This window comes from Podarcis bocagei (assembly GCF_964188305.1).
Source record: "Podarcis bocagei genome assembly, chromosome: 13".
NCBI classification, from domain to species: domain Eukaryota; kingdom Metazoa; phylum Chordata; class Lepidosauria; order Squamata; family Lacertidae; genus Podarcis; species Podarcis bocagei.
Window position 1 is genome coordinate 44,997,829 of NC_138138.1, and position 26,828 is coordinate 45,024,656.

Sequence of the window (26,828 nt, forward strand, 5' to 3'; positions counted from 1 at the left end):
CCAGAGGATTTTGCAACCTGGAACTTCCCCAGTGAGCTCTGGGTCTGTAGGGCAAAGGCATGTATCTGCGGAGGTGTGGGTGTACATGGGTGGAAGCCAGGAGCGGGAAGAAAACAGTCCATGGAACACAGCCCGTGCTTACTCCTTCCAATAGTCTCCAAGAGCAGGGCATCCCTTCCATGTTCCTTTTATCAGCCCCGCTATTAACAATGTCCGGGTGAAGGAGACATTCCTTCTGTAGCCAAAAGAGCAACCCCCACGTACAAGGGGCAGGTATTGGCACGAAACCTTAAGCTTACAGAAGTAACAAAAAAAACCAACTAAAACCCACCTAGAGTACAGGCACTGCTGTTTTTCTAGAAAAAGAGGTGCCAGAACTCACCACGAATGCCTCTTTTATAATGACAATGGCATCCGCCTGAGAGGTGATTGAACTGCTCAGTTCCGGTGAGTTCCAGCTGAAAAAAATCCCTGAAAACAAATCGAAGGGAGGGGAAAACCCCGAACATTGCCCAATGAGGACTGAGCAAGAGGGGTGCCCAAATGTTTTTCAAAGAGGGCCAGATTTGATGAAGTGAACATGTGTGAGGGCCAACCAAAGTTGTTGAGCTTTTTAAGGATTGAAGTTGTTGAGCTTTGTTTTTTTTTTTTACAGTTTATTTTACAGTTCTACCACAAAGTTGTTGAGCCTTTTGGCAGATTTTACCTCAGGAAGTAAACTGCCACAGGGGCTGGATTAAACCGACTGGTGGGCCAGATTAGGCTCCCGAAAAGGACTTTGGACATGCCTGGAGTAAGACAAAAGAGTTGACTAACTGTTGGGGACAGGTGGGGACTGGGCGAGAAGGACAATGGAGTACAGTGGTGCCCCGCAAGACGAACGCCTCGCAAGACGGAAAACTCGCTAGACGAAAGAGTTTTCCGTTTTGGAGGTGCTTCGCAAAACGAATTTCCTATGGGCTTGCTTCGCAAGACGACAATGTCTTGCGAGTTCCTGCTGGGTTTTTTTCTTCCCCCCCCCTTTTTCTAAGCCGCTAAGCCGCTTATCAGCTGATCCGATCAGCAGATAAGCCGCTAAAAGCCGCTAATAGCACTAATCTGCTAATCCGTCACTGGGCTTGCTTCGCAAGACAAAAAAACCGCTAGACGAAGAGAATCACAGAACGGATTCTTTTCGTCTTGCGAGGCACCACTGTACCGTGGATATTCAGGAACAGCAGAGCAATGTTGCACACTGCAACATTTTGTTGCAATTACCTCTTGATATTACTTTCTCCACACATTTTAGCTGGCCTCAGTAGCCAGCCCAAGAGGTATGGTCGCCAGGGTCCTCCTCCTTCCTGCAAGTGTGTGTATGAGTGTATGCAGGGGTTACCCCTGGCTCTGCACTGCGCCTCAGGAATTTCATGTTCAGAGCTGGAGAGGGGAGAGTGGTGGACCTTTCCCACAGTCACAGGCATCCTTTCGAGAAGTGCTGCCCCCACCCCTAGCAGCATGGTGCCAGTGTGAGGGTGATAATGCCCCCCACCTGACCCTAAGACAAAGAGGAGGCTTGTCACATGGCTGAGATTGGGTGGGGGGGCACTTAGCAGGTGGCTCTGCCCACCTAAACATTTCCCATCTTGCCCTTTTTGCGACCACAGGGCAGGAAAAGGGGAGCAGCCGGCAGAAGGCTTGCAGGTCTTTGATGTTCAGAACTCAGGAATTAAACAACAAGAAGAACTTTCAGGGGGCAAGAGCTGTTTGGCGGTGGAACAGACTCCCTCAGAAGCTGGTGGGCTCTCCTTCATGGGGGAACTTTTAAACAGAGGATGTGTTACGAGTGTGTACCTGGATTCACACATGCGCAGCCGACACTCATGTTTATTCATGTGCACACTGCTGAGAGGTCTAGGATCTCCTGCTGGAGTTATGATGTGCACTTCTTGTTATGGATGTGTGCGTCCACAAGGAACTCTCACACAAAGAAAGAAAGAAAGCTTGGTTTATTATAGAAAATAGGAGTGACAAAATATATAAAACTGCTGCTTTGGATGGCAAAGTTGCAGTCTAAGCAGGTAGCAAATTGCAACACATACACACCTCGATTAAAGAGTAAAATATTCCCTAACTATTCTAAGAGGTCTACAGAAATGTGGGCATAAACTACAAGACCTGTCCTTAGCGCTGGGATAAGTGTTGTCCTGTTGGAGCTAGAGGAGCCAAATGATAACCTTTGAATCTAATGGCTTTTTAATATCTTCTTGTCAGGGCATGTCAATGGAGAGGGGGAGGGGGGCTGTGAAATGAGCGGTTCCTACAATTTCCATAATCCCTTCCAAGACTTTCCTGCCTTAGTTCTCACCTTGACCATCTTCAGTCATCCTGTTCTTGCTTGCTTAAAAAAAGGGGGGTGGGGATGAAAGACTTTTGATAATGGTAATGGCAATCCCTTGTCTGAGACCTGCCTTCAAATCACCATCACTGTGGGGATGGGGATCTCACTGAGTGTCCTGTACTACTTGACAACTCAATTTGCATGTGTCAGATGTGTGTGTGAACTCAGGATATTCCTGAATGCCTTTCATCTCTCTCTGGTTTTGCTTGCCTACCTATTTGTTTCTGGGTTCGGTGTAGGAAGTGTTAATGATCTTAACCATTTAGAATATTAGAATTTTAGATTCTAGTCCAACTCCCTGCAATGCCGGAATCTTTTGCCCAAAGTGTGGCTCGCTCATGCTGTAGCTTCAAAGCTATCCCAGCAGAATTTAAAGCCCTGGTCCCTGGTTTGGGACCAGGTTACATGCACAGAGGCTTTTTTGCAGTATTTAGAAACATAGGTAGGGCGTTGCTTGAGTTGATAGACCATTGGTCCATTCTAGCTTATGCCTGCCAACACTGACTGGCAGGGGCTCTCTGGCGTCTTTCAGACAGGCTATTTCCCCCAGCCCTACCTGGAGGTGCCAGGGACTGAACCCGAGATCTCTTGCGCGCAAAGGTCGTGCGCCACCACTGAGCCACGACCCCTTTCAGCAACGGTCCTTCCTCCTCCAATAATTTCTGGTTGCGCAGAACTCTCCCCATACTCAGAGGCCGGCTATTCCTCACAGCTCCCTCTCCTAGGGAAGAGAGGAGGAGGAAGACCCCCGCCCCGTAACTGAATTTCGCAAGTAACGCGCTTCGCACTGCAAGGGAGGAAGTTTAAAAACTTGTACAGGAAGCCTTTTGCAAAGTGAAAGCCCTCCTTCCTCCCTGGACCGAGACGCGCCGCCCAGCAGGGAAACTCCGCGGCTGCTCAAGCGTTTCCGCATCGCTCCAAAATGGAAGCTGAAACTCGGGTCGAGAAGCGATGAGAAACAAAACCAAAACCGAGACGAGGCGAGAGATGGGATTGGCTGGATCCTCACCCTCGGCCCAGCGTTGCTGGGACTCCCTCGCCGACACCAGCGGGTAGGAGACGGAGGAGAGCTGCCAAGTGTCGGGGAGGCGGGTGAGGAGGGGTCAGGGGGTGGGTGTCCCGGGACCGACGGGGTCTCCTTGGAAAAAGGAGAAGCGGGGCAGGATCCTTCTCCCTGTCACGAGTGGGAAGGATCGGGCGCGGAATCGCCCCTCTGCCCCAAAATGATTACATTGTGTAAAAGGACGTATAGCTATGAATTTTAAAAAGGGGTGTGTGTTTTGGAGGGGGCGCTTTAAAGAGGAACGGGGTTTTTTTTACGCTTAGGGCGCAACAGGCGCTTGGTCAACGGTGCGCAGATTTTTAGGCTGGGAGGGAATCGGTTGTAAACAGTGGGCGCTGTCAGAGGCAGGAGAGGGTTTTCCAGGAGCAAAGCTCGTTCCGTTGTTTGCAAGGCCCTTTCTGCGTGAAAAGGCATGTCACGGGGGGGTGAGTTTTTGTTTGCGTACATCCGACTGTTTCCTGCCTCGGTGTTTTGTCTCAAAGCTTCTTTGAGACAAACCAGAGGTGTTGTTTTGCCCGATGGATGAGCCGCAGGATTTCACTTCGCTTTTAAGGCTTTGCTGTCCGTTTAAATATTCAAGCTCTTCTCTTTCCGCTAAAGGATAGATTTCATGTTTATTTTACAAAATAAAAATGGAGATCCATGTTTTCCCCCCAGGGAGAATAAATTGTGGCTTTAAGGTGCCACCAGGCCCTCTCTTAAAGTTTGCCTACAACAGGCTAACTAGCCTTTTGCGGTAGACATTGATCCTTCTGATATTGGTTGCATTTATGTCCTGTGGCGGTTCAGATGTTGTTGCAATCAACTGTCCCCATCCCTGACCATGGGTTATACTTGTTGGGATTGTTGGGAGGTAGAGTTGAGCAACATTGGAGGGCCACAGGTTTTCCCCCTCCTTGACTTAAATGTTGTTTCATCTTTTAGCAATGTTTCCTTATACTGAGTCACTCTATTTTTCCATTTAGCTGACTCAGCGATTCTCCCGCTTGTTTTAGACAGGTGTGTCCAGCCCCACCTGGAGAAGCCGGGTATTTAAACTGAGACCTTCTGCAAACAAAGCAAATAGCTTCCATTGAGCTATAGCCCTTCAGTGTTTATTTGCAAGAACAACAATTTCCTATAACCTCTGTCCCTCTTATGTTTCCCCTGCTCCGCATTAAGAAAACTTTATTTATTTGCTCCATTTTTGGCTCTCATGCTTCTCTATTTTATCCTCACAACAACCCTGTGAGGCAAGCTAAGCTAGGAGTGACTGGCCCAAGATCACCTGGTTAGTTTCGTGGCTGAGTGGAGATTTGAACCCAGAGCTTCCTGTCCAAAACTCTATACCGTACTGGCTCTAGGGACGTGGGTGGTGCTGTGGTCTAAACCACTGAGCCTCTTGGGCTTGCTGATCAGAAGGTCGGTGGTTCGAATCCCTGCGACGGAGTGAGCTTCCGTTGCTCTGTCCCAGCTCCTGCCAACCTAGCTGCTTGAAAGCATACCAGTGCAAGTAGATAAATAGGTACTGCTGCGGCGGGAAGGTAAATGGCGTTTCCATGAGCTCTGGTTTCTGTCATGGTGTTCCATTGCACCAGAAGCAGTTTAGTCATGCTGGCCACATGGCCTGGAAAGCTGTCTTTGGACAAACGCAAGCTCCCTTGGCCTGAAAGCGAGATGAGTGCCGCAACCCCATAGTTGCCTCTGACTGGACTTAACCATTCAGGAGTCCTTTAACTTTACCTTTACCACACTGGCTCTACCAATAACAATTTTCTAATCAATTCTGTCCAATCCCTGGCTTCTTTCTAGTGTAATTATCTGGCCTGCCCTCACTACAGCCCTGTAGGGTCAATCATTAATTAGTGTTCCCTGTTTACACAACTCAGAAATGTGAGAGCAGGTTTATGCCTTATTAAGAAATTAAGAAATTAGGTACATTACTGCCAGTACATACCCCCCGCCCCGTTCTTTGTAACAGGACTAGAAACTTAATTTAAAAAGAGGAAAAACCCAAAAATTCAGGAAAGAAGCCCAGAATCTATCTGTGGGACAAAGTCCGAATACTGTATTGACTAACTTACTATATGCACATCCTGCGTTATTGAACTGGCTTAGGGCTTGCAGTTCATTCCTTCCTTTTCCAACTGTGGCCTATATTCCTAATACACAAATGCTGATCAGGGTGGCACATGAGAACCAAATACACCACTGGCTGCTTTCCCTATATTTTTTCCGCTTTCACTTTCAAATAAATAGTTTTTGGCCCTCTGGATTGCGGAGAAGTAAGTAAAGAGGTGTATATATAAGCTGAGACCTCCCAGTTACTCCAGCCAGCCAATGTTGGGCCCATAAGTCCAAAGGCACTGGATTGGTTGACAAAGCCCTAGGTACCTTTTTTTTATATAAACATAAAGTTGATTTCATGTATGCAGTTGTTATTGACTTAAAATGCTAGATGCCTAAGAGGAAAAGCACTTGGGTCTCTCTCTTTCTGTGTGTATTGTACAGTAAAGGTAAAGGTAAAGGTAAAGGGACCCCTGACCATTAGGTCCAGTCACGGATGACTCTGTGGTTGCGGCGCTCATCTTGCTTTATTGGCCGAGGGAGCTGGTGTACAGCTTCTGGGTCATATGGCCAGCATGACTAAGCAGCTTGTGGCAAACCAGAGCAGCACACGGAAACGCCGTTTACCTTCCCGCCAGAGCGGTACCTATTTATCTACTTGCACTTTGATGTCCTTTCTAACTGCTAGGTTGGCAGGAGCAGGGACCGAGCAACGGGAGCTCCTTCGAACCACCGACCTTCTGATCGGCAAGTCCTAGGCTCTGTGGTTTAACCCACAGTGCCACCCGTGTCCCTTATATTGTACAGTAAAGGTAAAGGTACCCCTGCCCGTACGGGCCAGTCTTGACAGACTCTAGGGTTGTGCACTCATCTCACTCTAGAGGCCGGGAGCCAGCGCTGTCCGCAGACACTTCCGGGTCATGTGGCCAGCGTGACAAAGCTGCTCTGGCGAGCCAGCGCAGCACACGGAAACGCCGTTTACCTTCCCACTAGTAAGCGGTCCCTATTTATCTACTTGCACCTGGGGGTGCTTTCGAACTGCTAGGTTGGCAGGCGCTGGGACCTAGCAACGGGAGCGCACCACGCCGCGGGGATTCGAACCGCCGACCATGCGATCGGCAAGTCCTAGGCGCTGAGGTTTTACCCACAGCGCCACCCGCGTCCCTTATATTGCACAGTACTTAATACAATACACTAATTTTGACCATGTTTATCATCTGGTCACAATATTTCTGGCCGTGAACTTCTTGGTTTTACTTCTACAATATGCAAAGCAGCCCTTGTACATGTTGCTTCACCTTACGCTCTTCCCCATGTTTTAAAATAAAACCAAGCACCAGACCTCGCAATCTCACAGCCCAGGGCCATGTCAGCTCCACACTAGAAATGTATTAAAGGACTCTAGCAAAAATGCATGCTTCAGGTAGGTCAGAGGATTTGGCAAGTCATGCATTGCCTAATTCCTCTTGCATTGCATTTTTAAACAATCCTATTTCTGCGTGATTTTTTACATTTTTTATGTAGTTATTTTTTTCCCATAATTCATTCTGAATTTGCTAACCTTGGAATGGCGTGAAAATGTTATTCTGCAGCTTCTTGGGCTTTTGTGGGTCTGGCCTGGCTACTTCTTAACTAGGACCGTGATTGCTTTATAAAAAGAAAAGCAAGAAAAATTGGAAATAAAGGTCCTTAGAAGGCTAAGCATTGCTTGGCAAGCAGTTCCACATTCTGTGGATTTTCTGTGTGCCGCTGAATTGCAGCTTGTGTTTTCGCTCCTGTGAATCTTGTGCCGATGAGCCAGTGTGGTGTAGTAGTTAAGAGTGGTAGACTTGTAATCTGGGGAACCGGGTTCGCGTCTCCGCTCCTCCACATGCAGCTGCTGGGTGACCTTGGGCCAGTCACACTTCTCTGAAGTCTCTCAGCCCCACTCACCTCACAGAGTGTTTGTTGTGGGGGAGGAAGGGAAAGGAGAATGTTAGCCGCTTTGAGACTCCTTCGGGTAGTGATAAAGCGGGATATCAAATCCAAACTCTTCGTCTTCTCTTCTCCTTGTCTGTTGTCTTCCTTTGCCTGCAGAAGTTGCATCTTCTCCCTTGCTGCATTTCAAATTCAGGTTTCGTCCAGAACCTTCCTCCCCCCATTCAACCCGTGTTTTCGTTCCGCAGTTCGTTATCCACGTAACGGCCTGCCTCATCTCCGGAACGGAAACGTGGCCCCGCAGCCAGTGGTCGTGATCTCCCGCCATGACGAGCAGTGGCAGGACCCTGGACGAATTTGCCGTCTCCGAGGAGGTGCGGGAGTTGGTGACCCAGCAGCGTCCCAGGATCGAGCAGCTCTTTGGGGTGGAGCTGAATGTCCTGGGGGTCCTGGGGTCGGCACAGAGCCCCAGCGAGGACCCCCAGGGAGAGAGGAAGATCTGGCTGCAGCTGCAGGGATGCAGAGAGAATTTGCAGAGGGCAAAGGTGCGAGAGGGCAGGAGCGGGAGGGAGGGAGGGAGATGGTAAGGGTTTCTGTGGGTCTCCATCGACTAGCCCAGGTGTCAGCAAACTTTTTCAGTAGGGGGCCGGTCCACTGTCCCTCAGACCTTGTGGGCGGCTGGACTATATTTTGAAAAAAATAATAACGAATTCCTATGCTCCAGGGATGCAGGTGGTGCTGTGGGTTAAACCACAGAGCCTAGGACTTGCCGATCAGAAGGTCAGCGGTTCAAATCCCCGCGACGGGGTGAGCTCCCGTTGCTCGGTCCCTGCTCCTGCCAACCTAGCAGTTCGAAAGCACGTCAAAGTGCAAGTAGATAAACAGGTACCGCTGCAGCGGGAAGGTAAACAGCGTTTCCGTGTGCTGCTCTGGTTTCGCCAGAAGCGGCTTAGTCATGCTGGCCACATGACCCGGAAGCTGTACGCCGGCTCCCTCGGCCAATAAAGCAAGATGAGCGCCACAACCCCAGAGACGGTCAGAACTAGACCTAATGCCTTTACCTATGCCCCACAAATAACCCAGAGATGCATTTTAAATAAAAGCACACATTCTAATCATGTAAAAACACACTGATTCCCAGACCATCTGCGAGCTGGAGTTAGAAGGCAATTGGGCTGGATCCAGCCCCTGGGCCTTAGTTTGCCTACCCATGGACTAGCTTTTGGAATCCAGGACAGAGACGGCACCCACTGGCCTCTTCTGCTGTTTAAGTAAGCACCTAGCACATCTGGAATATACCAGCTTAGGAAGCAGCCTTGTGCTGAGTCAGCCCATTGATCCAGCTAACTCAATATTGCCTGCACTGTTGGGCAGCAGCTCTCCAGGTTTTGGGGTAGCCCTTTGTGGAGATGCTGAGGATTGAATCTGGGACCATCTGCTTGCAAATGAGATGCTCTCCCACTGAGCCTCAGCCCTTCCCAAAGAACGTGGCTATATATCACCATATGAAGTAGCCTTTTACTGCCTTAGACCATAGATCTGTCCTGCCAAGTAACGTCTTTTCTGGCTGGCAGGGGCTTTCCAGGGGGTCTTCTCACATGGGCGTCTTCCTTTGCTGCCTGCCTTCCAAGATCCTGGAGATTGTGAGGAACAGGTCTGGGACCTTCTACATGCAAAAGCAAATGCTCTGATGTTGATCTAGAGCAGAAGTGAGCATGATGCCCTGCATGGGAATGCCACCATGGCAAAACTCCCCTGCAAAGGTCATATCTTCCAGCACCATGGTATTCTTATGTACACAGGCCTTCAGCTGCTAATGACAGGGAGTGGAGAAACTCACTATGTCATAAAACTACCTTGCATGGTATGTGTTCCCAAAGGTGGAGGGGTTGCTCATCATGGGGATACCAACTGCAATGTCACATATGCTCTATTTTCCAGGAATACATCAAAGGTCTCTGTGCGCCGGAGCTGAGTGAAGAGGTTTACTACCCCAAAGATATGCAGTGCATATTTCTGGGAGCCCAGGGGTTGTTCCTAGACTGCCTCACCCAAGGGACATCTGCCAGCCTTACTTTCCTTCGCCCTGGCACTCTGTTAGTCTCCGGCTTGGCTGAATCCTTCGTCATGGCGCAGAGCCGGATCCAGGACTTTGTGGAAAAGCACCAGAAGAACCTCAGGCTGCCCGAGGAACAGGAGAGCCAAGTCAAACGGGCCTTCCTGGAGCTGGTGGAAACCTACAATGACAAACACGCTATGGACCTCTTGATCCTTCCCACCTCGGTCAAGGAGGAGTTGCTCAGTTTGGTGAAGGAGATTCAGGAAGAAGATGGGGAGCACAGGCAAAGGAACGGATGTTGGGCACCAAGCCACGGGCAAGACCATTTGGTGGGCTGGGAAACTAACATGGGTGGTGGCGGCAGGCCTCAGTCTCCAAGTAAAAATACCTTTGGCTTGCCCATGGGACTCAGTAGAGTCCAAGAACAGAGTAGAACTGGAGACTCTACCATTGATTTGCCTGCAGGCTTTGCTAGGCCTGAAGCATCTCCTCACAAGTCCCCACAAGAGGCTACACAACCGCAGTACTCTGTCAGGCCTCGAGATGTTAGGACTGACTTGCCTGTCACGGTTGGTAGGCCTCAAGACCATACTCTACCTCAGGTGTCAAGGGTTGACTTCTCCAGAGGCTTTGGTGAGCCTGAATTCCCCAGTAGGCCTCAGCACGACCCGTCTTGCTTGAATGGTCCTCAGGGTTGGCCTGAGGTAACAACCCCCACGAGGCCAGCACTTCCCAAGAGTTCCCCTAAACCTATTCCGAATGCACAGGCTCGGTTTCTTCCTGGTTACGGAGGCCAAGCTGAGTCTTTGCAGGATCGTCACGAGGGGAAGGATGTTCTTTGTGCAAGGGTCTCGAGCCCTGCCAGCTTGCCTGAGGAAACCAGTGAAGAGGAGCCATCGTCAGATGTCCTGTTGTCATCGTGGACGGAGAAGGAGTTCAAAATGAGGCTGAACTTCTTTAAAACCATGGGCTATGAGGAACGAGTGGTCAAGAAGATACTCTTGGAGGGAGGGGTATGTGAGGCACCTTCAACTATCCTGGACAGGGTCCAGATGGCAGAGGCGTCCCAGAAAGAAGGGGTTGTCCTCCCTCAGATGGAGCCTGGGGGAAGAGAGCGCTCTCTCTCTCCACCAGAAAAGAACCAGGATGAAAATGAGTATCTCCGGGAACTCATCAAAGCAGCTGCAGCCAACTGTGGCCACTCACCAAGTGAGATCCCCACAGAGATACAGACAGGAGCCCCATTGGCAGGTCTGCTGAGGTGGCTCAATGAGAAGGGGGAACACCAAGAGGAGGCTGAGGCTGCAGTGGGGGCCTCAGCAGCAAAGCTAGAACATGGAGGACACCTTGGTGCCCGGAGGGCGGCCATCTTGAACCACAGGGAATCTTCGCCTCAGAGGCCTCAGGAGAGAAGGGGGAACAGTGGGTCCCCTTTCCACGAGGGCGTCAGTTTGTCCCCAGTCAACCCAGAAGTTGCTGCTTTCTCTCCTTCCCCCAATGGTCACCTGTTCTCGACATCCGATTCTGAGGGGAGCCAGTCGGCAGAAAGCAGCAGCTTAGGGCTCCCCCACCAAGGCTCTGTTCCTACAGTAACCGGAGCCCAGCGCTTTGAGGAAGCCCTCCAGACTGAGTTCAAGCTCAAGTTGGCCAACACGCCAGGGAAGAAGAACCTACGGATGATCATCATTGATGGCAGCAATGTGGCCATGATGTGAGTGGTGTGTTTGTAGGGAGCCTGGGAATGAGCTCTTCCTATTGGTATGGCTGTGGTACATGAGGTTGTTATAAACCAGAGGTAGCTATCTTGTGGACATTTTTTCAAATGTTATTGGGTTCTAGTACCTAGCCATCCAAGCCAGCCTGGCAAATGGTCAAGGATGATGTGAGTTTTAGTCTAGCAACTTCTAGAGGGCATGCTGGGTTGTGCAGCTCGATCTTTTATTTGTTACTCCTCCCTTTTAAGCGCCTAAACAAACCAAGGAGGGATATACCGTATTTTTCGCACCATAGGGCGCACCGGACCATAGGGCGCACCCAGTTTTTAGGGGGGGAATTCAAGAAAAAAAATCTCCCCCCCCCACAGCCCCAAAGAGCAGCGTACAGGCTGCATACAACCTCTCCCTGCCGGAGGGGTTGCGTGCAGCTATGGAACAAGCCAAGGCAGCGAGCGGGATGGATTCTGCTCGCTGTTTGGGTTCCCCTTTAGCCCCGTGCAGCCTCTCCCTCCCGGGAGAGGCTGCGTGGGGCTAAAGAATCCATAGCCCCGTGCAGCCTCTCCTTGGTGGAGGGGTTGCGCGCAGCTATGGAGGAAGCCAAGGCAGCGAGCGGGATGGATCCCACTCACTGTTTTGGCTTCCCCTTTAGCCCCGTGCAGCCTCTCCTTTGCGGAAGGGTTGCGCAGGGCTTCTCCTGGCTTTCCTGGGAGGTGGGGGGATTCCTTCACCTCTCGCAAAAGCCCGCAGAAGCCGTCCAACCCCTTTAAAGGGATCGCGGCTTCTCCTGGCTTTTGTGAGAGGTGAGGGAATTCCCCCACCTCCCGCAAAACTGGCAGAAGCCGCGCGCACTTTAAAAGGGCTGCATGGCTTCTCCTGGCTTTCCTGGGAGGTGAGGGGATTCCCTCACCTCTCGCAAAAGCCCGCAGAAGCCGCGCAATCCCTTTAAAGAGATCGCAGCTTCTCCTGGCTTTTCTGGGAGGTGGGAGAAGGGACTGATGCCGCCAGTCAGTCCCTTCTCCCTCCTGTGGAAAAGCCCGCAAGAGCGCACAGAGCTTGTGTGCGGCTCTTGGGGGCTTTTCCCGCCTGCCTCCCCCTGCATTCGTTCCATAGGACGCACACACATTTTCCCTTGCTTTTTAGGAGGGAAAAAGTGCGTCCTATGGTGCGAAAAATACGGTAGCTTAGTGTTATATATGAACCTGATATGGTGGTTTGTTTTCCTTTAACAAGGCTTAAACAATGGTTTGTATTGGTCTATGGATTGTGGTTTGTCGGGGAAAACATACCAGGGTCCTAGGTTCAGACAGAATGTTAAGTCAAGAGGTGGAGAACCTGTAGCCCTCCAGATGTTGCTGGACAGATGTTCCCCATAATCCATAAATGACCATGGTGTTTGAGGTTGATAAGAGTTGGAGTCCAACAACATCTGGAGGATGCAGGATCTCTTATCTCTGGTTTAATCCAAGGAGATTGTCTTACCATAATGTGTGACCTCAACCAATAAGAAAACGAATAATGGTGAATTTGTTGGGGTGTCTTTTAAACCCCATCTGCACATAACTGCTTTAAACAGTTTCTCACAAAGAATCCTGGGGACTATAGTTTGATAAGGATGTTTAGAGTTGTTAGGAGTTCTTTGTTGCCCTCATAGAGGTATAATCTCCAGCGTGGCTGTGGTAGAGTATACCATCCTGAAGGCCCCAATAGCCCCTGTTGGTTGCTGTGGCTTTCCAGATGTTAAGACTGCAGCTCCCATCTTCTCTAACTATTGGTCATGCTAGCTGGGGCTGATGTGAGCTGGGAGGCCCAACAGCATCGGGAGAACAGGTTCTCCATCTTGGAGATAGATGATTGATAGATATAGATATAGATATAGATATAGATATAGATATAGATATAGATATAGATATAGATATAGATATAGATATAGATACACACACATACACAGTTATAGTAAAAAATGTACCTTCTAGGAATTCTGCCTTGGCTGGCCAAGGAAAGACTCATCTACATTTGTAGCTCACCAGTTCTCTAAAACAGGTCCATGGACCACCTGTGGCCTGTGAGCTTCATTCAGGTGGATTTTTGTTTAAAGATGGGAGATGGCACATTCATCATATTAAATATTCATATTGACTTTTAATTGTAATTTTAATGCTACTTTTATTTTGTATATATCTATGTGAGAAATAAAAGTAATAAAAAATAGAACTGAAAATTATACTGCATACAGCAGGCAGAGAAATCACTGAGTGGTTCCCCAAGATCTTCAGCAATTTTCAAGTGATCTGTGGGGGGGGGGGACGTTTGGAAGGCACTGCTTTAAAACACGCAATGCTGCTAACCCCAGGGTTATCCACACTTCCTCTTCTCCCACTGCTCTCCCTTGAGAAAACAGCTCTTTAGTATTCATTCGGAGCAAACAGCATCTTGGGTTTTCCCCAGATTGCCATTTGTTCTGATCTATCGCTAAAGAGTGGTTTTTCCCTTTGAAAGGAGTGGGGCAAGGGGGAAACTGCTTGGATTTGCGCCTAGAAAGTGTGGGTCAAGCGGAATATAGCTTGGACCCATGCTTTTTACGCATGGCCCAAGCAGAAGTCCTTCTTTGATCTGCTGTGTATCTTGCCTCCTTTGCTGGGATAGCTAGTGGATTCACCTAAGTGATTCTTCTTATAGTCCTGCCATTTTGAGTGTCATCTTCTGTCCTCGTAGGCACGGTCTGAACCAGTTCTTCTCATGCCGGGGCATCGCTCTGGCCGTACAATATTTCTGGGACCGTGGGCACCGGGAGGTGACTGTCTTAGTACCTGCACATCGGATGGAAGAAGACTCCAATGTGAGAGGTGAGAGATGGCTGGCTCCCACCTATTGGGTGAGAACTCAGACGATATTTTTTGGGGGGGCAGTGCTGTTGCTTTTTAAAAGCCATTAACTGATTATTTGGATTGATCTGTGTGTTATTAAGAAAGATAGGGCGATCTGCTTTTAATTGATGCAGAGACAAGTGGCCGCAGGCCCCCCGCTGTCAGAGGGAGTGAGCCTCTGAAGACCAGTTGGTGAGAATCCTAAGTGAGGAGAGTGCTGTTGCATAGGGCTTCCTATGGGCATCTGGTCGGCCACTGTGAGAATAGGATGCTGGACTGGACGGACCTTAGTTCTGGTCCAACAGGGCGCAATGTGTATGTTCTCACGTTATGCTCCATTCTTAAAAGAGACATTCCCTGCTATTTCGAAGATCAACTAGAACGCCTCTTCTAAGACAGTGCCAGATGTATCTATTGTAGCTTTGAGTGTGAATAAGTATTTTCATTAAAAATAATTAGGGATGGGGGAAACCTATGGCCTTCTAGATGTTATTGGGCTCTAGCTCCTATCAGTTCTGACTATTGACCACCCTGGACAGAGTTGTTGGTGGTTGGGGTCCAACAACATTAGGAGGTCTAGAGATTTCCCCATAACTCATGCCAGCATGAGAGTTTTAATCTATCAACATAGAATCATAAAATTTGAAAGGGACCTCAAGGGTTGTCCAGTCCCACCCCCTGCTATGCAAGCATCTGGAGGGCACTAGATTAGGGAAGCCTCCCCACCCTTGGGGGAAGAACATCTGCCTTGCATGAAGAAGACGACTCCGGCATTCAATCCTTGGCATCTCGAGGTAGGACTGGGAGAGAACCCACTGAGGTTGATGGACCCAATGGTCTTGCTCAGTTTAAGACAACCTCCTGTGTTCCTCATGAAAGGCCACCTACCTACTGAGGAGTAAGTCTTAACTGGAACCAAGGACACTTACTTCCAAACAAACATGGATGAGATCAGGCTGCAACTGCCGCAGCCCCAATAAGAAATGAGGAGTCATTGAATGTGATGTTGGTGTCTCAGCTTCAATGCAAGTATCATTCCTCTTTGGTTTTTTCCCTCTCCCTTTCCCCCAACCACAGAGCAGCACTTTTTGATTGAGTTACAGAACCTGAGCATCCTCTCCGTCACGCCGTCACGCAAAATAGATGGGAAGGGCATCGTGCCATACGACGACAGGTCAGCAGAGCTCTCTGAACTTACCATAAAGGCAATTCAGCGTTTCTCTGTATCAGACATGGCAGAGGTTCGCCTGTCGGCACTGAGTGGCTGTTCCCTGTGTGAGCGATCTCCCTGATCTCCCCCTGCTGTTGGTCTGCCTGCTGTGAGATCATGGAAAGTTCAGCTAACATTTTAAATATTGGTGGGGAAGGAGTGGAATGCTGGAGCTCAGTACAGCTTTGCAGAGAGACGAAAGGCCTCTTTGGTCTGAGAGTTTAGCCAAAGGTTGGACAGAATTGAGGACCCACTTTCGTTTTTGGCTAGAACACCAAGGTCCACCCCAAAAAATCAAAGGAATGACATTGGGGGCGGAGCCAGATGCAAAGTGGTCCTGGGGTGGTGGTGGAGCCAATTATCTGCTGCGCCCCATGAGCTCATGCACTGTGATGCATGTATACATTCAGATCTTCACCTGTGTTACTACAGAACAATAATTCCAACTGGCCAATTTGTGTGGGGAAGAGAATCCATAACTCGGGCATAGGCAAACTCGGCCTTCCAGATGTTTTGGAACTACAACTCCCACCATGCCTGACCACTGGTCTTGTTAGCTAGGGGTGATGGGAGTTGTAGTCCCAAAACATTTGGAGGGCTGAGTTTGCCTATGCCTGCCTTGTTGTTGTTTAGTCGTTTAGTCGTGTCCGACTCTTCGTGACCCCATGGACCAGAGCACGCCAGGCATTCCTGTCTTCCACTGCCTCCCGCAGTTTGGTCAAACTCATGCTGGTAGCTTCGAGAACACTGTCCAACCTGCCTGCCTGAACTGTTGTTAAAACAACTGGGTGTCAGAAACCTTCAACCATCGAATCTCCTTCCTGTCCAAACCTGTTTTAGTCAATCAGAATGTTTCTGTGCGCTTGATTAGTCGGTGGAAGGGTTTGATCTCTTCTAAACCGATCAGTAATAAAACATTGCTGTTTCAGTTTTTCGCTTTCTTCAAGGCGAGCGGTGGTAGGGTTTTTGTGTGTGGCAGAAACTGATGAAAATATCATTTGTTTCTCTGGTCTTTTTTTTTTTGCTTCAACTTGGACCTTCCCTGGGATTTCCCCCAGGCTGGGCTTTCCAGATGTCAAGTCACCGGATATCGCTATGCTTTGATGAGGTCACAAGTACGAGGGTTTGGGGCAGAAGTAGGAAATGACTCTGCCAGCAGATGGGCCCGGGGTGGGGGTGGCAGGCATGATTTTTGAGTCACGGTGTAACTGACAAGATATGAAAGGGTGGTTATCACAGAAAGGAACTGAAGCACGTTGTGGCTACCAAGACACAGAGTGAAATTATGAAGTGATGTCAGTCACACCACAGAGAGTGATATTCCAGAACCAAATTCTCAAATGTGTTCCGTTTCCTTGGTATATTTTTATCCTTCTCCTTCTGTTATTTCCTCACAACAATCCTGTGAGGTAAGTCAGGCTGAGAAAGGGGGCTAGGGACGGGGAAAGCTGTGACCCTTCCAACGTACTGCTGCACTCCAACTCCCATCAGCCTTAGCCAGCATGGCCAAATGGATGATGGGAGTTATAGTCCGGTAACATTAGGAGGGATTTGAACTGTGGTTTCCCCGGTTGAAATCTAACACACTAGCTACTGTGCAATCCTGGCCTGGAGTGGAGGATGACATCATCGCAGCGGGTTTTCATTGGGTTCCAGTTCCAGTTTTCATTGGGTTCTGTGGCAAACCACTAAAATTTTAAAAAAATATTCTATTTGACAGGTGTTTTCTTCCCTTCCTATGCCCGCAGGTTCATGCTCAAACTAGCGGAACAGACCAACGGCGTCATCGTCACCAACGACCAGTTCCGGGATCTTGCGAAAGAGTCGAAGAAATGGATCCGAATCATTAAAGAAAGGTGCTGTGGGAATTGGTGACAGAATAGCCTTCTTCTTTTTCCTTTTGACCCCTCTCGATTGTGCCAGGCTTTCACCCTCAGTTGAGCAGGGCAGGGGAGAGTAGGAAAAGGATGTGGATATATAGCCCTCCTTCTCTGGAGAGCTTTGGTTGCTGTTTGATCTGTAGCTTGGGAACTGGGTAGATGGGGGAAGTTGAAGAATTGTACTCTGGCCCCTGGGCTTAAGCAGAAGGGCTGTAGCTTAGTGGTGAGAGGCTCACTCCCTGGCATGTCCAGAAAAAGCTTTGGGGAAAAACAACAACAACCTGCCTGTTGTTGTGTATTTTAATTACGTATTGGTTTTTTTTTTAGTTGCAAACTACCATTTTGGCACAGAAGTGACCTGTTAATTAATAAATGATAAAAACAACACCACGGGACGTGGGTGGTGCTGTGGGTAAAACCTCAGCACCTAGGACTTGCCGATCGTATGGTCGGCGGTTCGAATCCCCGTGGTGGGGTGAGCTCCCGTCTTTCGGTCCCAGCTCCTGCCCACCTAGCAGTTCGAAAGCACCCTTAAAGTGCAAGTAGATGAATGGGTACCGCTTTATAGCGGGAAGGCAAACGGCGTTCCGTGTGTTGCTCTGGTGCAGGCTCGCCAGAGCAGTGATGTCACGCTGGCCACGTGACCCGGAAGTGTCTGCGGACGGCGCCGGCTCCCGGCCTCTAGAGTGAGATGAGCGCACAACCCTAGAGTCTGACAAGACTGGCCCATACGGGCAGGGGTACCTTTACCTTTACCTAAAAACAACACCGAGGTAGATGAACCAATAGCCTAAACTTGTACACACCACACATTTAAAGCACATGACCAAAGAATCCTGGGAATTGTAGTTTGCCTCCTCACACAGCTACTATTCCCAACACCCTTAACATTGTTCAAACAGCAGAACTGGCCTCCCAGGGCTACAGTTCCTGGAGTTCCCTAGGAAAGAGGGATGATGCTTCAAACACTGGGAATTATAGCTCAGCACATGTAATGAACTACAGTTCCCAGGATTATGGGGGAGGGGGGAACCACGACTATTAAAATGGTGTGTAATAATGTTTTAAATGAACTGTGCAGATGTGGCCTGAATGCCACTTCTTTCTCTAGGCAATAGGAAGTGCCCGTCAAACTGGTTTGGATTGGGCCCTCTTGCCTTAATACGTCCCATCCACCTTTACTTTACCCTTCTTGACTCTCTCTTTTCGTGTACCACCCAGCCTTCTGCAGTACATCTTCGTGGGGAATATTTTCATGGTTCCCGATGACCCCTTGGGACGAGACGGGCCCACCATAGCAGAATTCCTGAAGAAAACCCCCAGGTATGCACCCACACGTGGAACAAGTGATCTAGCTGAGTGGAGTCGGGAAAGGCATTTAACATGTTAAAAGTCTCCATGGGCCGGAGCAAGCAGCTGTCCCTAGGAAAACACCCTTTGTTTGTGTCCCCCGCTTTCCAACCACAAAACAGAAGTATATCTATTTCAGTGCATGGTGACACTGCTCCATCTTGTGGCCAGAGAAGTATGTGGGTTGGAGCTACAACAAACCTGAGTGGAAATTATACTGCCACATATCCTTCCAAGTTCAGGTTGGCTTGCAGAAGGCCAATGGCAGCTGATATTTTATATTAGCAGCATTGAGATTTACGATACGAAAGGGAAGAAATGGGGAGTGGAAGGTAAACATAGTCAGGTATTGGATATTTTATATTGCTGCATAATGGCCAGGAGGCAGCTCTTGGGACAAAGTTAAACCAAATGGCAGCCGGTCCCAGGGAGGTCAATTCCGTGGACCTCGCTTTCTTGCCTCTCTGCCTGAGGCAGTTATGAGGAATGGTCAGTTATGGAGGCAGTTCGGGGAGGAGAGGAGCTAAATATGAGGAACGGCTAAGGGAGCTGGGCATGTTTAGCCTGGAGAAGAGGAGGTTAAGGGGTGATATGATAGCCATGTTCAAATATATAATAGGATGTCACATAGAGGAGGGAGAAAGGTTGTTTTCTGCTGCTCCAGAGAAGCGGACACGGAGCAATGGATCCAAACTACAAGAAAAAAGATTCCGCCTAAACATTAGGAAGAACTTCCTGACAGTAAGAGCTGTTCGACAGCGGAATTTGCTGCCAAGGAGTGTGGTGGAGTCTCCTTCTTTGGAGGTCTTTAAGCAGCGGCTTGACAACCATATGTCAGGAGTGCTCTGATGGTGTTTCCAGCTTGGCAGGGGGTTGGACTCGATGGCCCTTGTGGTCTCTTCCAACTCTATGATTCTATGATTCTATGAAATAGCAGTTGGGTCTCAGAAAAGCCAAGGTAGCGGACCTTGCTGCTTCTACTTTTTTTTAACCTTGCCCTCTAAGGCAGCCTCAAAGAATGGCCAATGATGGAGGCAGCTCTGGGAGGGGGTGGTCAAAATGGCGGGTGGGACCTTGTGGCAGAGAACGCCTCACTGTCTTGCCCTGGTACCTTCTGCAACATGGGTTTCTCCCCTTAAGACTTGAACCTTTTACAGTGGTATCTCTAGTTGCGGACACGATCCGTTCCGGGGTGCTGTTCGCACCCCGAAAAGTCCGCAACTAGAGTGGCGCTTCTGTGCATGCGCAAAGCGCGCAGAACGCTTCTGTGCATGCAGCGAAACCCAGAAGTATACACTTCTGGGTTTGCCACATTCACAAGGCGAAAAGATGCAACATGAACCTAATGCAACACGAGGTAGACTGTAGTTAAAAGGGTTGTCTCCACCATCTAAACCCTTCCTGAAACCTGCTTTATGTCCCTTCACCATTGCAGGACCAATGCCCCAAACTGCCACTCCTTCGCTGGCCGGTCTGTGCCTGTGTCTGTCCCCGCGGGCCGAGCCTCGCAGACAGAGGTCCTTCAGCTTCGAGACAGGAAGCCACCCGGAGGGTTGCTTGCGGATCGAAGGAAGAGCCATAAACAGAACTCGCCAGAGGAGCAGCTCCGGCCCAAGGACGAGACCGAGCGGCTGAGGAGAGACCTCCTGGAGATCTTTGTGGACCAAGACAAGAAGGTTGATTTTGTTCTCATGCGGGAGCCCTGCTGCCATGACCTCAACAAGCTTTCGGAGGCGATACTCAGCCTCAATTTCTGAGCCAGAAAACTTTTGTTGTCTCCCAAGGGGGCTGTGCATTTATCCATGCAGCTGCATCCAGAAGGGGCTCGCCCGTGCTGGTATGACTGGTTTTTAGCACCAGCTGTCTGTTCCTGAGGGATACAGAAGAACCTTTTGCTATCTAACACCGTGTGGTTATTTTCCCTCAGAACTCTCTTAGTATGAAAATCACAGAGCCATCAGTGGTTCTCCTCATTAGCCAGTCATAATAATGATCAGTTCAAAAAGCACCTAACATTAAGGTAACTCAGGGTTTAAGATACTGCGTGCTGGGGGGTAGCCAACAGTTGTGCTTACTGGATGTTGTTGGACTCATCCCTGACCATTAGTTGTGCTGGCTGGGACTGATGGGAATTGGGAGTCCAATAACATTTGGAGGGTACCACATCGGCAAGTCCGTATGGCCAGCCGAAGCTACACAGAGCAATACGCCCCTGCCCTTCAACCTTCATGGTTGGGCAAGTCTTCACTGTGAATTTAAACTGATTTAACTGTCATGGCCTCCTCACACTACCACGGAATTGTGGGATATGTTCCATGAGGCAGATTCCTGACAGGATTCTCAAGCCTCCACACAATATTATACCGCCCAGGAGTCTGTGAGATAAAAAAATAACATGGCAGTTATATTAATTCCAGACCAACTTAAGAGAAATTTTCAGATGTCTTAGGGTTAGTCCAAGGACAGCTCCTTGGAAGGCCCTTGTACACCTTCCAAGTTACGGAAGAAATCATAATGTGACAGGCAAGGGCACTTATTCATAAACTGGAACTGTTTTAGATTATGTCTTGGGCTGAACGAAATGCCTTTTTACCGTTTAAAGAATCTGTCCCATAAACATTGTTGAGCACACTTCCTGAATTTTAAGACAGTAAATATATTATATATACATATATTTATATATATATATATATATATATATATATATATATATATATATATATATATATACATTCTGAGATTTTAATTTCTTAAATTTAAACCCAACATGTAGATTATAGTGTGCTCTTTCAGTTTGGGATAACAAATTATTATTTTCAAATATATATATATATATTTCCTTTAAAAAAATGAAAAGAAAATTCTTCTCCGTTACATAGAAAATGGCAAAATATCCAATGCCATTCCCAATCAAGGAAAAGAAGAAATTTTGTTTTGTTTTCCTGGGATGTAAAAAACAAACAAAACTGGACTGTTTTTAAAAGCTAAGAAAATAAACCTGTTTTCTTGACCAAGCTACATGTTTGTTGGTCATGGAATGACAGAATTTGAAATTTTACAGGATTAATAAAAATTATTATTAAAAAATTAATAAAATATAGACACCTAGGAGCCCTCATACCAGATACCATGATCGGGAAGACTTAATGTTGTTATCATTTATTATTATTTGAACAGTAGTGGTTTCATGACCTCCACCAAGTGTGACACAGGCCCCTTCTACATCAAGAGAAGCCCAGCAACTTGTTTTACCGCCTGTGAAATGGGTGTAACAACGAAACAAACCGGAAGCACAGCCGGGGCAGGGCAGGGAGCAAGCACGCAAGCAGCGCTCTTATTGTATGCACAACCCCAACCGAACAAACATCAGATTCTTGTCGCTTAGTCCTGGCATCAAGAATCAACCGGTGGCAGAGGTATATGGGTGGGTGGCGAGGGGCTGCGGGTGACTTTCAGAGACCGGCAGTAGAGGAGGGGCTCTTTACCCAACCCCAGCTGGTAATGCCACCAGTACAGCTTCTGACGGGGTTGCAAGATCACCCGCAAAGCCTCTCCTTCCTCAGCTGCCTCCTCCCACTCTTCCTGCTCCGTCCGAAGCCCCAGACCACCGTAAGTGACGGGGAGGGAAAACTGGTGCTGGAGAAGGGAGGCGGCCAAGGATTCTGGATCCAGAGATCCAGAGACGCGGTATTTCTGACTGAAAGCCAGCTTCGAGGAACCAACTTTGCGGGTGATTTCGTGGCTGCTGGGCATGGGCAGGTCTGTGGCGTTGGAGATCAGCTTGAGGCATTCCCAAGCCCCAAAGGCTGCCCCGTGGGTGTGGCCCAGCCCCCCAGGAAGGAAGGAGACCACATCAGGGTGGACGGAGAAGGTCTCCTTGGGCCCTGCCGCTGCAAAAAGGTAGCCACAAAGGCCGTTTTCTTCATCCATCCTTAAGCAGGCGAGGTGGCTGGCGTCAGCACCATAGTAATACAGTCCATTGAGAAGTGCCGGTTCCAAGCAGATCTCCTTAGCCGTGGCCCCAGTGGCCAGGTCGGCCACAGATAGGACCACTCCACGTGTCAGGAAAAAGATGAAGAACCGGCCCTCACAGAAGGCATAATGGTCACCTCCTTGGCAGCTGGGGTGCAGCGGGAGGGTACTGGAGGGTGGCTCGGAGCTCAGGTCAAGCACTTTGCAGAACGAGTCCCCACGGAGGAGGTAGATGGCGGAGCTGGTGGGGTCCCCCACATAGTGGTCCCCATTGCGGCAGGCCGGGTGCAGATCCCACACTTGGAGGTCCTGCCCCAAACGGAAGTCGAGCGCTTGGAGGAAACAACCCAGGTCTGAGCGGACGACGAAGAAACCGTGGCGGGTAGCAAAGATGTCTGTGCCACGGGAGTCTGCCCGGGGCACAATGGCAGCCATGGATGTCCCGGGGTGGAGAGATGCGGAAAAGGTTCTAATCGACAGGTGTTAGCAAATACAGGTTAATGGAACCTCCAGGTCCAGAGGCAATCTATCACAAAATGTGAATTGCTGTTGCTGGTAGAGAGGGAAAGGGAAATGAGAAATACATGTTTTAGTTATACAAAGCAATGAAGTGACCCTTAACTCAGGGCTGGGTCCTGCTGTGTTAAAAAAATGTGACATTCTGTGTCAGTGGCATCCAAACTGCATCAATAACACCTCTGTTGAGAACATCTTGTTTTTCATTATTTTCTGCCTCCTTAAAAAGCAACAATGATATAGCACAATTTATTCTGATTTGGCTCTAAGGTGCTGTGCAGAGCCCAGTGAAATGTCATTTGATTATTACCCACCTGAGATCTTGGATTTCTTCTGCCCGTGTGCTTTCTCAAGGAAATCTTTGCAAACCTGTGGGCCAGAAGCTCACATGTGTTTGCAGTTACACTTATATGCAAAGCTGAAATTCTCAGGAAGCTAGATTCTGCAAATGAGCCCACCGTGTAAGGCACCCTAACCTTACGGCAGATTCAAGCGGGAGATCATTACCCTACATCATTCAACAAGTTCCTACTGAATACTTGAACAGCCTGATTTGTCCCTGAGGTAATCTTGTGTACCCCTTTGTCTAGTTTGATTATGAGAAGTAGGGCTGGCGTTCGAATCTCAAATCCAGACAGGTGTGCTTTGTTGTATCTGCAAACACTGTGCCATGACAGATGTTTTCATTTCATTTTCCTTTGGAAGCCAGCCATAGTTTTTTTCTAGGGCATTCCCCGTTTGCATAACTTTAGTATGCATTTGCGCCTAGGGCCTCGTTTCCCAGAGATTTGGCTCGTTAGCAGCACCTAACTGGACAATGTTATATGCATATACTGTTATACGTCCCCCTGCCTAGATTAAGAATGCTGCTGTGGCAATTTGAGTTGCAAATACCGAGTATGCCAGGAATTATCTATAAATCTCAACAAGACGACTCAGTTGGTACAGCATGAAACTCTTAAGGGTTGTAGGTTTGAGACCCACATTGGGCAAAAGGAGTCCTGCGTTGCAGAGGGTCGGACTAAATGGCCTTTGTGGTCCTTTTCCAACTCTACAATTCTGTGATTTCATAAGCAAACAGTGTGTACAAGCTGAATACTGGGAAAGGTCGCAGCTCAGAGGCAGAACATCTGCTTTGCGTACAGAAGATCCCAGGTTGAACCCCAGCATCTCCAGGTAGGAATGGGAAACGAGCCCCAGTATGAAACCCTGGGGAGGTGCTGCCAGTCAGTGTAAACAATACTGACCTAGATAGACAAGTGGTCTGACTCGGAATTAGACAGCTCCTTGTGTTCCTGTGAGATTGCGCTTTTAAGAGGCAGAAAACCGGGGATCAAGGAGTGTGGTTTGCAATTCAGGCTTCTTGGGGGGGATTATTCTCAGCTATGGAAGACCAATGACCACTGGATGTTTACAGGCGCCAAGTGTCCTATTAATTAACCAGATCTGGCACAAGAAGCAGAAACACAACAGGAAAAGCTTTTCCCGTGCTGTAGGAGGTCGGGGATAACATCACTGCTATTATCCTCCTCCTCCTCCTGCCTCTCTCCACATCGCAAAGAAGCTGTGCCAGAATATGAGGAGAAAGTGGCAGTCTTAAGAGAGTGTGTGCCATGGTTTCTTAAGCTGCAGAAGGCTAGGACCCCCAGATCCAGAATCCTGTGGCATTTCTGCAGGCCATAGGAATGGTGCGTGAGGGATTCTATTCCTGCAGGGTCACTCCTTGTGGGCGGGACTGAGCCAGGAACCCAGGAATCCTGGGCTTCTGTCACAAGGGCTAATTCCCAAGCCCAAGGCTTTATTTTCCATAGAGCACGCTGAAACGCAAGCTGCGAGCACAGAGTGCTTCACCCATCACAACAAGTTAATAATAATCACAGCCCTTCTTCCACTTCCCAGTGCAAAATTAGTGTAGTGGAGCTTCAAGCAGGAAGATACCCTCTAAAGCCCCATTCCAGTCATTCTGCTGGGAGGGAGGGGATGGGGAAGGAAACTAACATGCTTTTAGGAGTGATCTAATAATTTTTAGAAACCACCTGAAACTCCCCCCCCCCTTTTTTACAACCAAGCCGTGTATAGCTTTCATGAAAACAAACAAACAAATAAATAAATGACATCACCTCTCTCTCTCCTTCTCTTTCTTTGCCCCCGCCCCTTGACTAATTTTCAAAAATTGAAGGATTCGGCCTTTCTAACTCACGGTTGTTAGCACCGCCGTCACCATGCCCCCCCCCCCAGGTAGGAACACCTAAAACTTCTCTCACACACCCCCCCCACGGCACCCCGCTGCGTGGTGCGCGGTGCAGGGCAAAAAACAAACACACAACACAGCATGAGAGGAAGCCTGCAAGCGAGTGACAACAAGCAGCAGAGGTCGGTTGGAGCAAATGCAGCTGCAGAAAATCCTCACCTGGTTTGCAGGCTCTCGCGCCAATTTCACCCGGGCGCAGCGGCTTCCCGGACTGCAGTCGCTGACAGTCGGGCCACGGCAGCTTCCCGGAAGGGGCTGGCGGAGAAGGCCGGGCTCCTCGGCTCCTCCCTCCTGAGGGGGAGGAGACCCAAAAACAAACACTGTAAAGTATGGGTAGGCAAACTAAGGGCCGGGGGTCCGATCGGCCCAATGGCTTTCTAAATCCCGCCGGCGGACGGTCCGGGAATCAGTATATAAAATGTGTCCTTTTATTTAAAATGCACATCTCTGGGTTATTTGTGGGTCCTGCCTGGTGCTTTTACATGAGTAAAATGTGTGCTTTTATTTAAAATGCACCTCTAAGTTATTTGTGGGGCATAGGAATTCATATTTTTTTTTTCAAAATATAGTCCGCCCCCCCACAAGGTCTATTCCGACAGCTTCCATCCTAGGAGGAGATCTAGGGGGAGATCTGCTCCCCCTTCAGCAGATCTCCACCTAGATCTGCTCCCCCTTCAGGATCTTGGCGTGAAACGAAGCCGCGGAACTGTTTGCGTCTCCTCGCCGAGCCCAGGCGCAGGGGGGCGTGCGGAAAAGTTGGCCACCCCCCCGCCACACCTCCCATCTTTGGGCGTCGCTGGAGAGAGTTGGGGGGAGTCTACGTAGTTCGGCTTGGGGGGAGGGCGGCAAGTTGGTGTGTGACATTGCCCGGTTGTGTGTACGTGGGCAAATTCAGGTGGCAAATTCAAAAGTGCAGCGTCCCTTCGCAGCCACGCCCCTTCTGAGGTTATACAACCGGCTAAGATTATGCAATGATTATTAGGCATGTGTATTGCTACAAACGAGACAGATCTCCACGCTGCCTTTCAGTTAGAGCTGTTATTTTCGGTGCAAATATACGGGTGAAAAACTTGGAGCTTCCTTTGGCATGTCTTAATTTGTGTTTTCACCGCGAAGTTCCACCATACGCAACAGAACTTTCACTCGATGCTCTTGAGAACGAAGCACTTCGTGTTTTCAGAGTTCACGAGTGCTTAGCTTTGGAGCATGCAGTGGGCAAGAGACTCCATGCTAGGGTACTGGAGACACTGACCCTGCGGCAGAAATCCCAGGCTAGAATGGGGCCATAGTGGCTGGCTCAGTTTCCTCCAGTGAGCTTGAGGGCCCACACGAGTTCCTCCCCACCTACCCCGGTCATCCTATATTTGCATCTATGCAAATAAAGTTGCATATGCAAACTTGTGTCGTGAAACATTACCTCAAGTGTTTTACATACCAAGTAACGCCCCCTTGTTTTAGCTTTAAAGGTAAAGGTACCCCTACCCATACGGGCCAGTCGTGTCCGACTCTAGGGTTGTGCGCTCATCTCACTCTAGAGGCCGGGAGCCAGCGCTGTCCACAGACACTTCCGGGTCACGTGGCCAGCGTGATGAAGCTGCATCTGGCGAG

General features: G+C 49.1%; 2 protein-coding genes across 6 annotated transcripts in view; one reads left to right on the forward strand and one right to left on the reverse strand.

Annotated features, from left to right (window-relative positions):
• The window catches only part of KHNYN (KH and NYN domain containing), a 55,913-nt gene extending 35,038 nt beyond the window's left edge, over positions 1–20,875 (forward strand). For 2 of the 4 annotated variants that reach the window (XM_081167790.1, XM_081167789.1), the window contains exons 2-8: positions 7,652–7,948; positions 9,345–11,173; positions 13,890–14,020; positions 15,119–15,215; positions 17,000–17,107; positions 18,353–18,454; positions 19,917–20,875. In XM_081167790.1, coding sequence (XP_081023916.1) covers positions 7,730–7,948; positions 9,345–11,173; positions 13,890–14,020; positions 15,119–15,215; positions 17,000–17,107; positions 18,353–18,454; positions 19,917–20,238 — 2,808 coding nt within the window. In that variant the 5' untranslated portion in view covers positions 7,652–7,729 and the 3' untranslated portion in view covers positions 20,239–20,875. Of the gene's footprint in view, positions 1–3,153; positions 3,470–7,651; positions 7,949–9,344; positions 11,174–13,889; positions 14,021–15,118; positions 15,216–16,999; positions 17,108–18,352; positions 18,455–19,916 lie in introns of those variants that run through there. The other 2 variants (XM_081167788.1, XM_081167787.1) reach the window with 2 other exon arrangements.
• A 749-nt stretch (positions 20,876–21,624) lies between these two features.
• Positions 21,625–25,494, reverse strand: LOC308572152 (uncharacterized protein). 2 transcript variants are annotated; one of them, XM_081168096.1, is made up of 2 exons: positions 25,380–25,494; positions 21,625–23,005 (listed from the first exon to the last, which is right to left on the reverse strand). In XM_081168096.1, the coding sequence occupies exon 2, from the start codon at positions 22,886–22,888 to the stop codon at positions 21,875–21,877; it is 1,014 nt and encodes a 337-aa protein (XP_081024222.1). In that variant the 5' UTR covers positions 22,889–23,005; positions 25,380–25,494; the 3' UTR covers positions 21,625–21,874. The 2 variants fall into 2 exon arrangements, with proteins under 2 accessions (XP_081024222.1, XP_081024223.1); XM_081168097.1 differs by lacking the exon at positions 25,380–25,494 and adding an exon at positions 24,217–24,439.
• Positions 25,495–26,828: the final 1,334 nt, after the last annotated feature.

Bases quoted from the DNA above. Each gene is read 5' to 3' on its own strand.
- LOC308572152 (XM_081168096.1), bottom strand. From the start codon at position 22,888: ATGGCTGCCATTGTGCCCCGGGCAGACTCCCGTGGCACAGACATCTTT.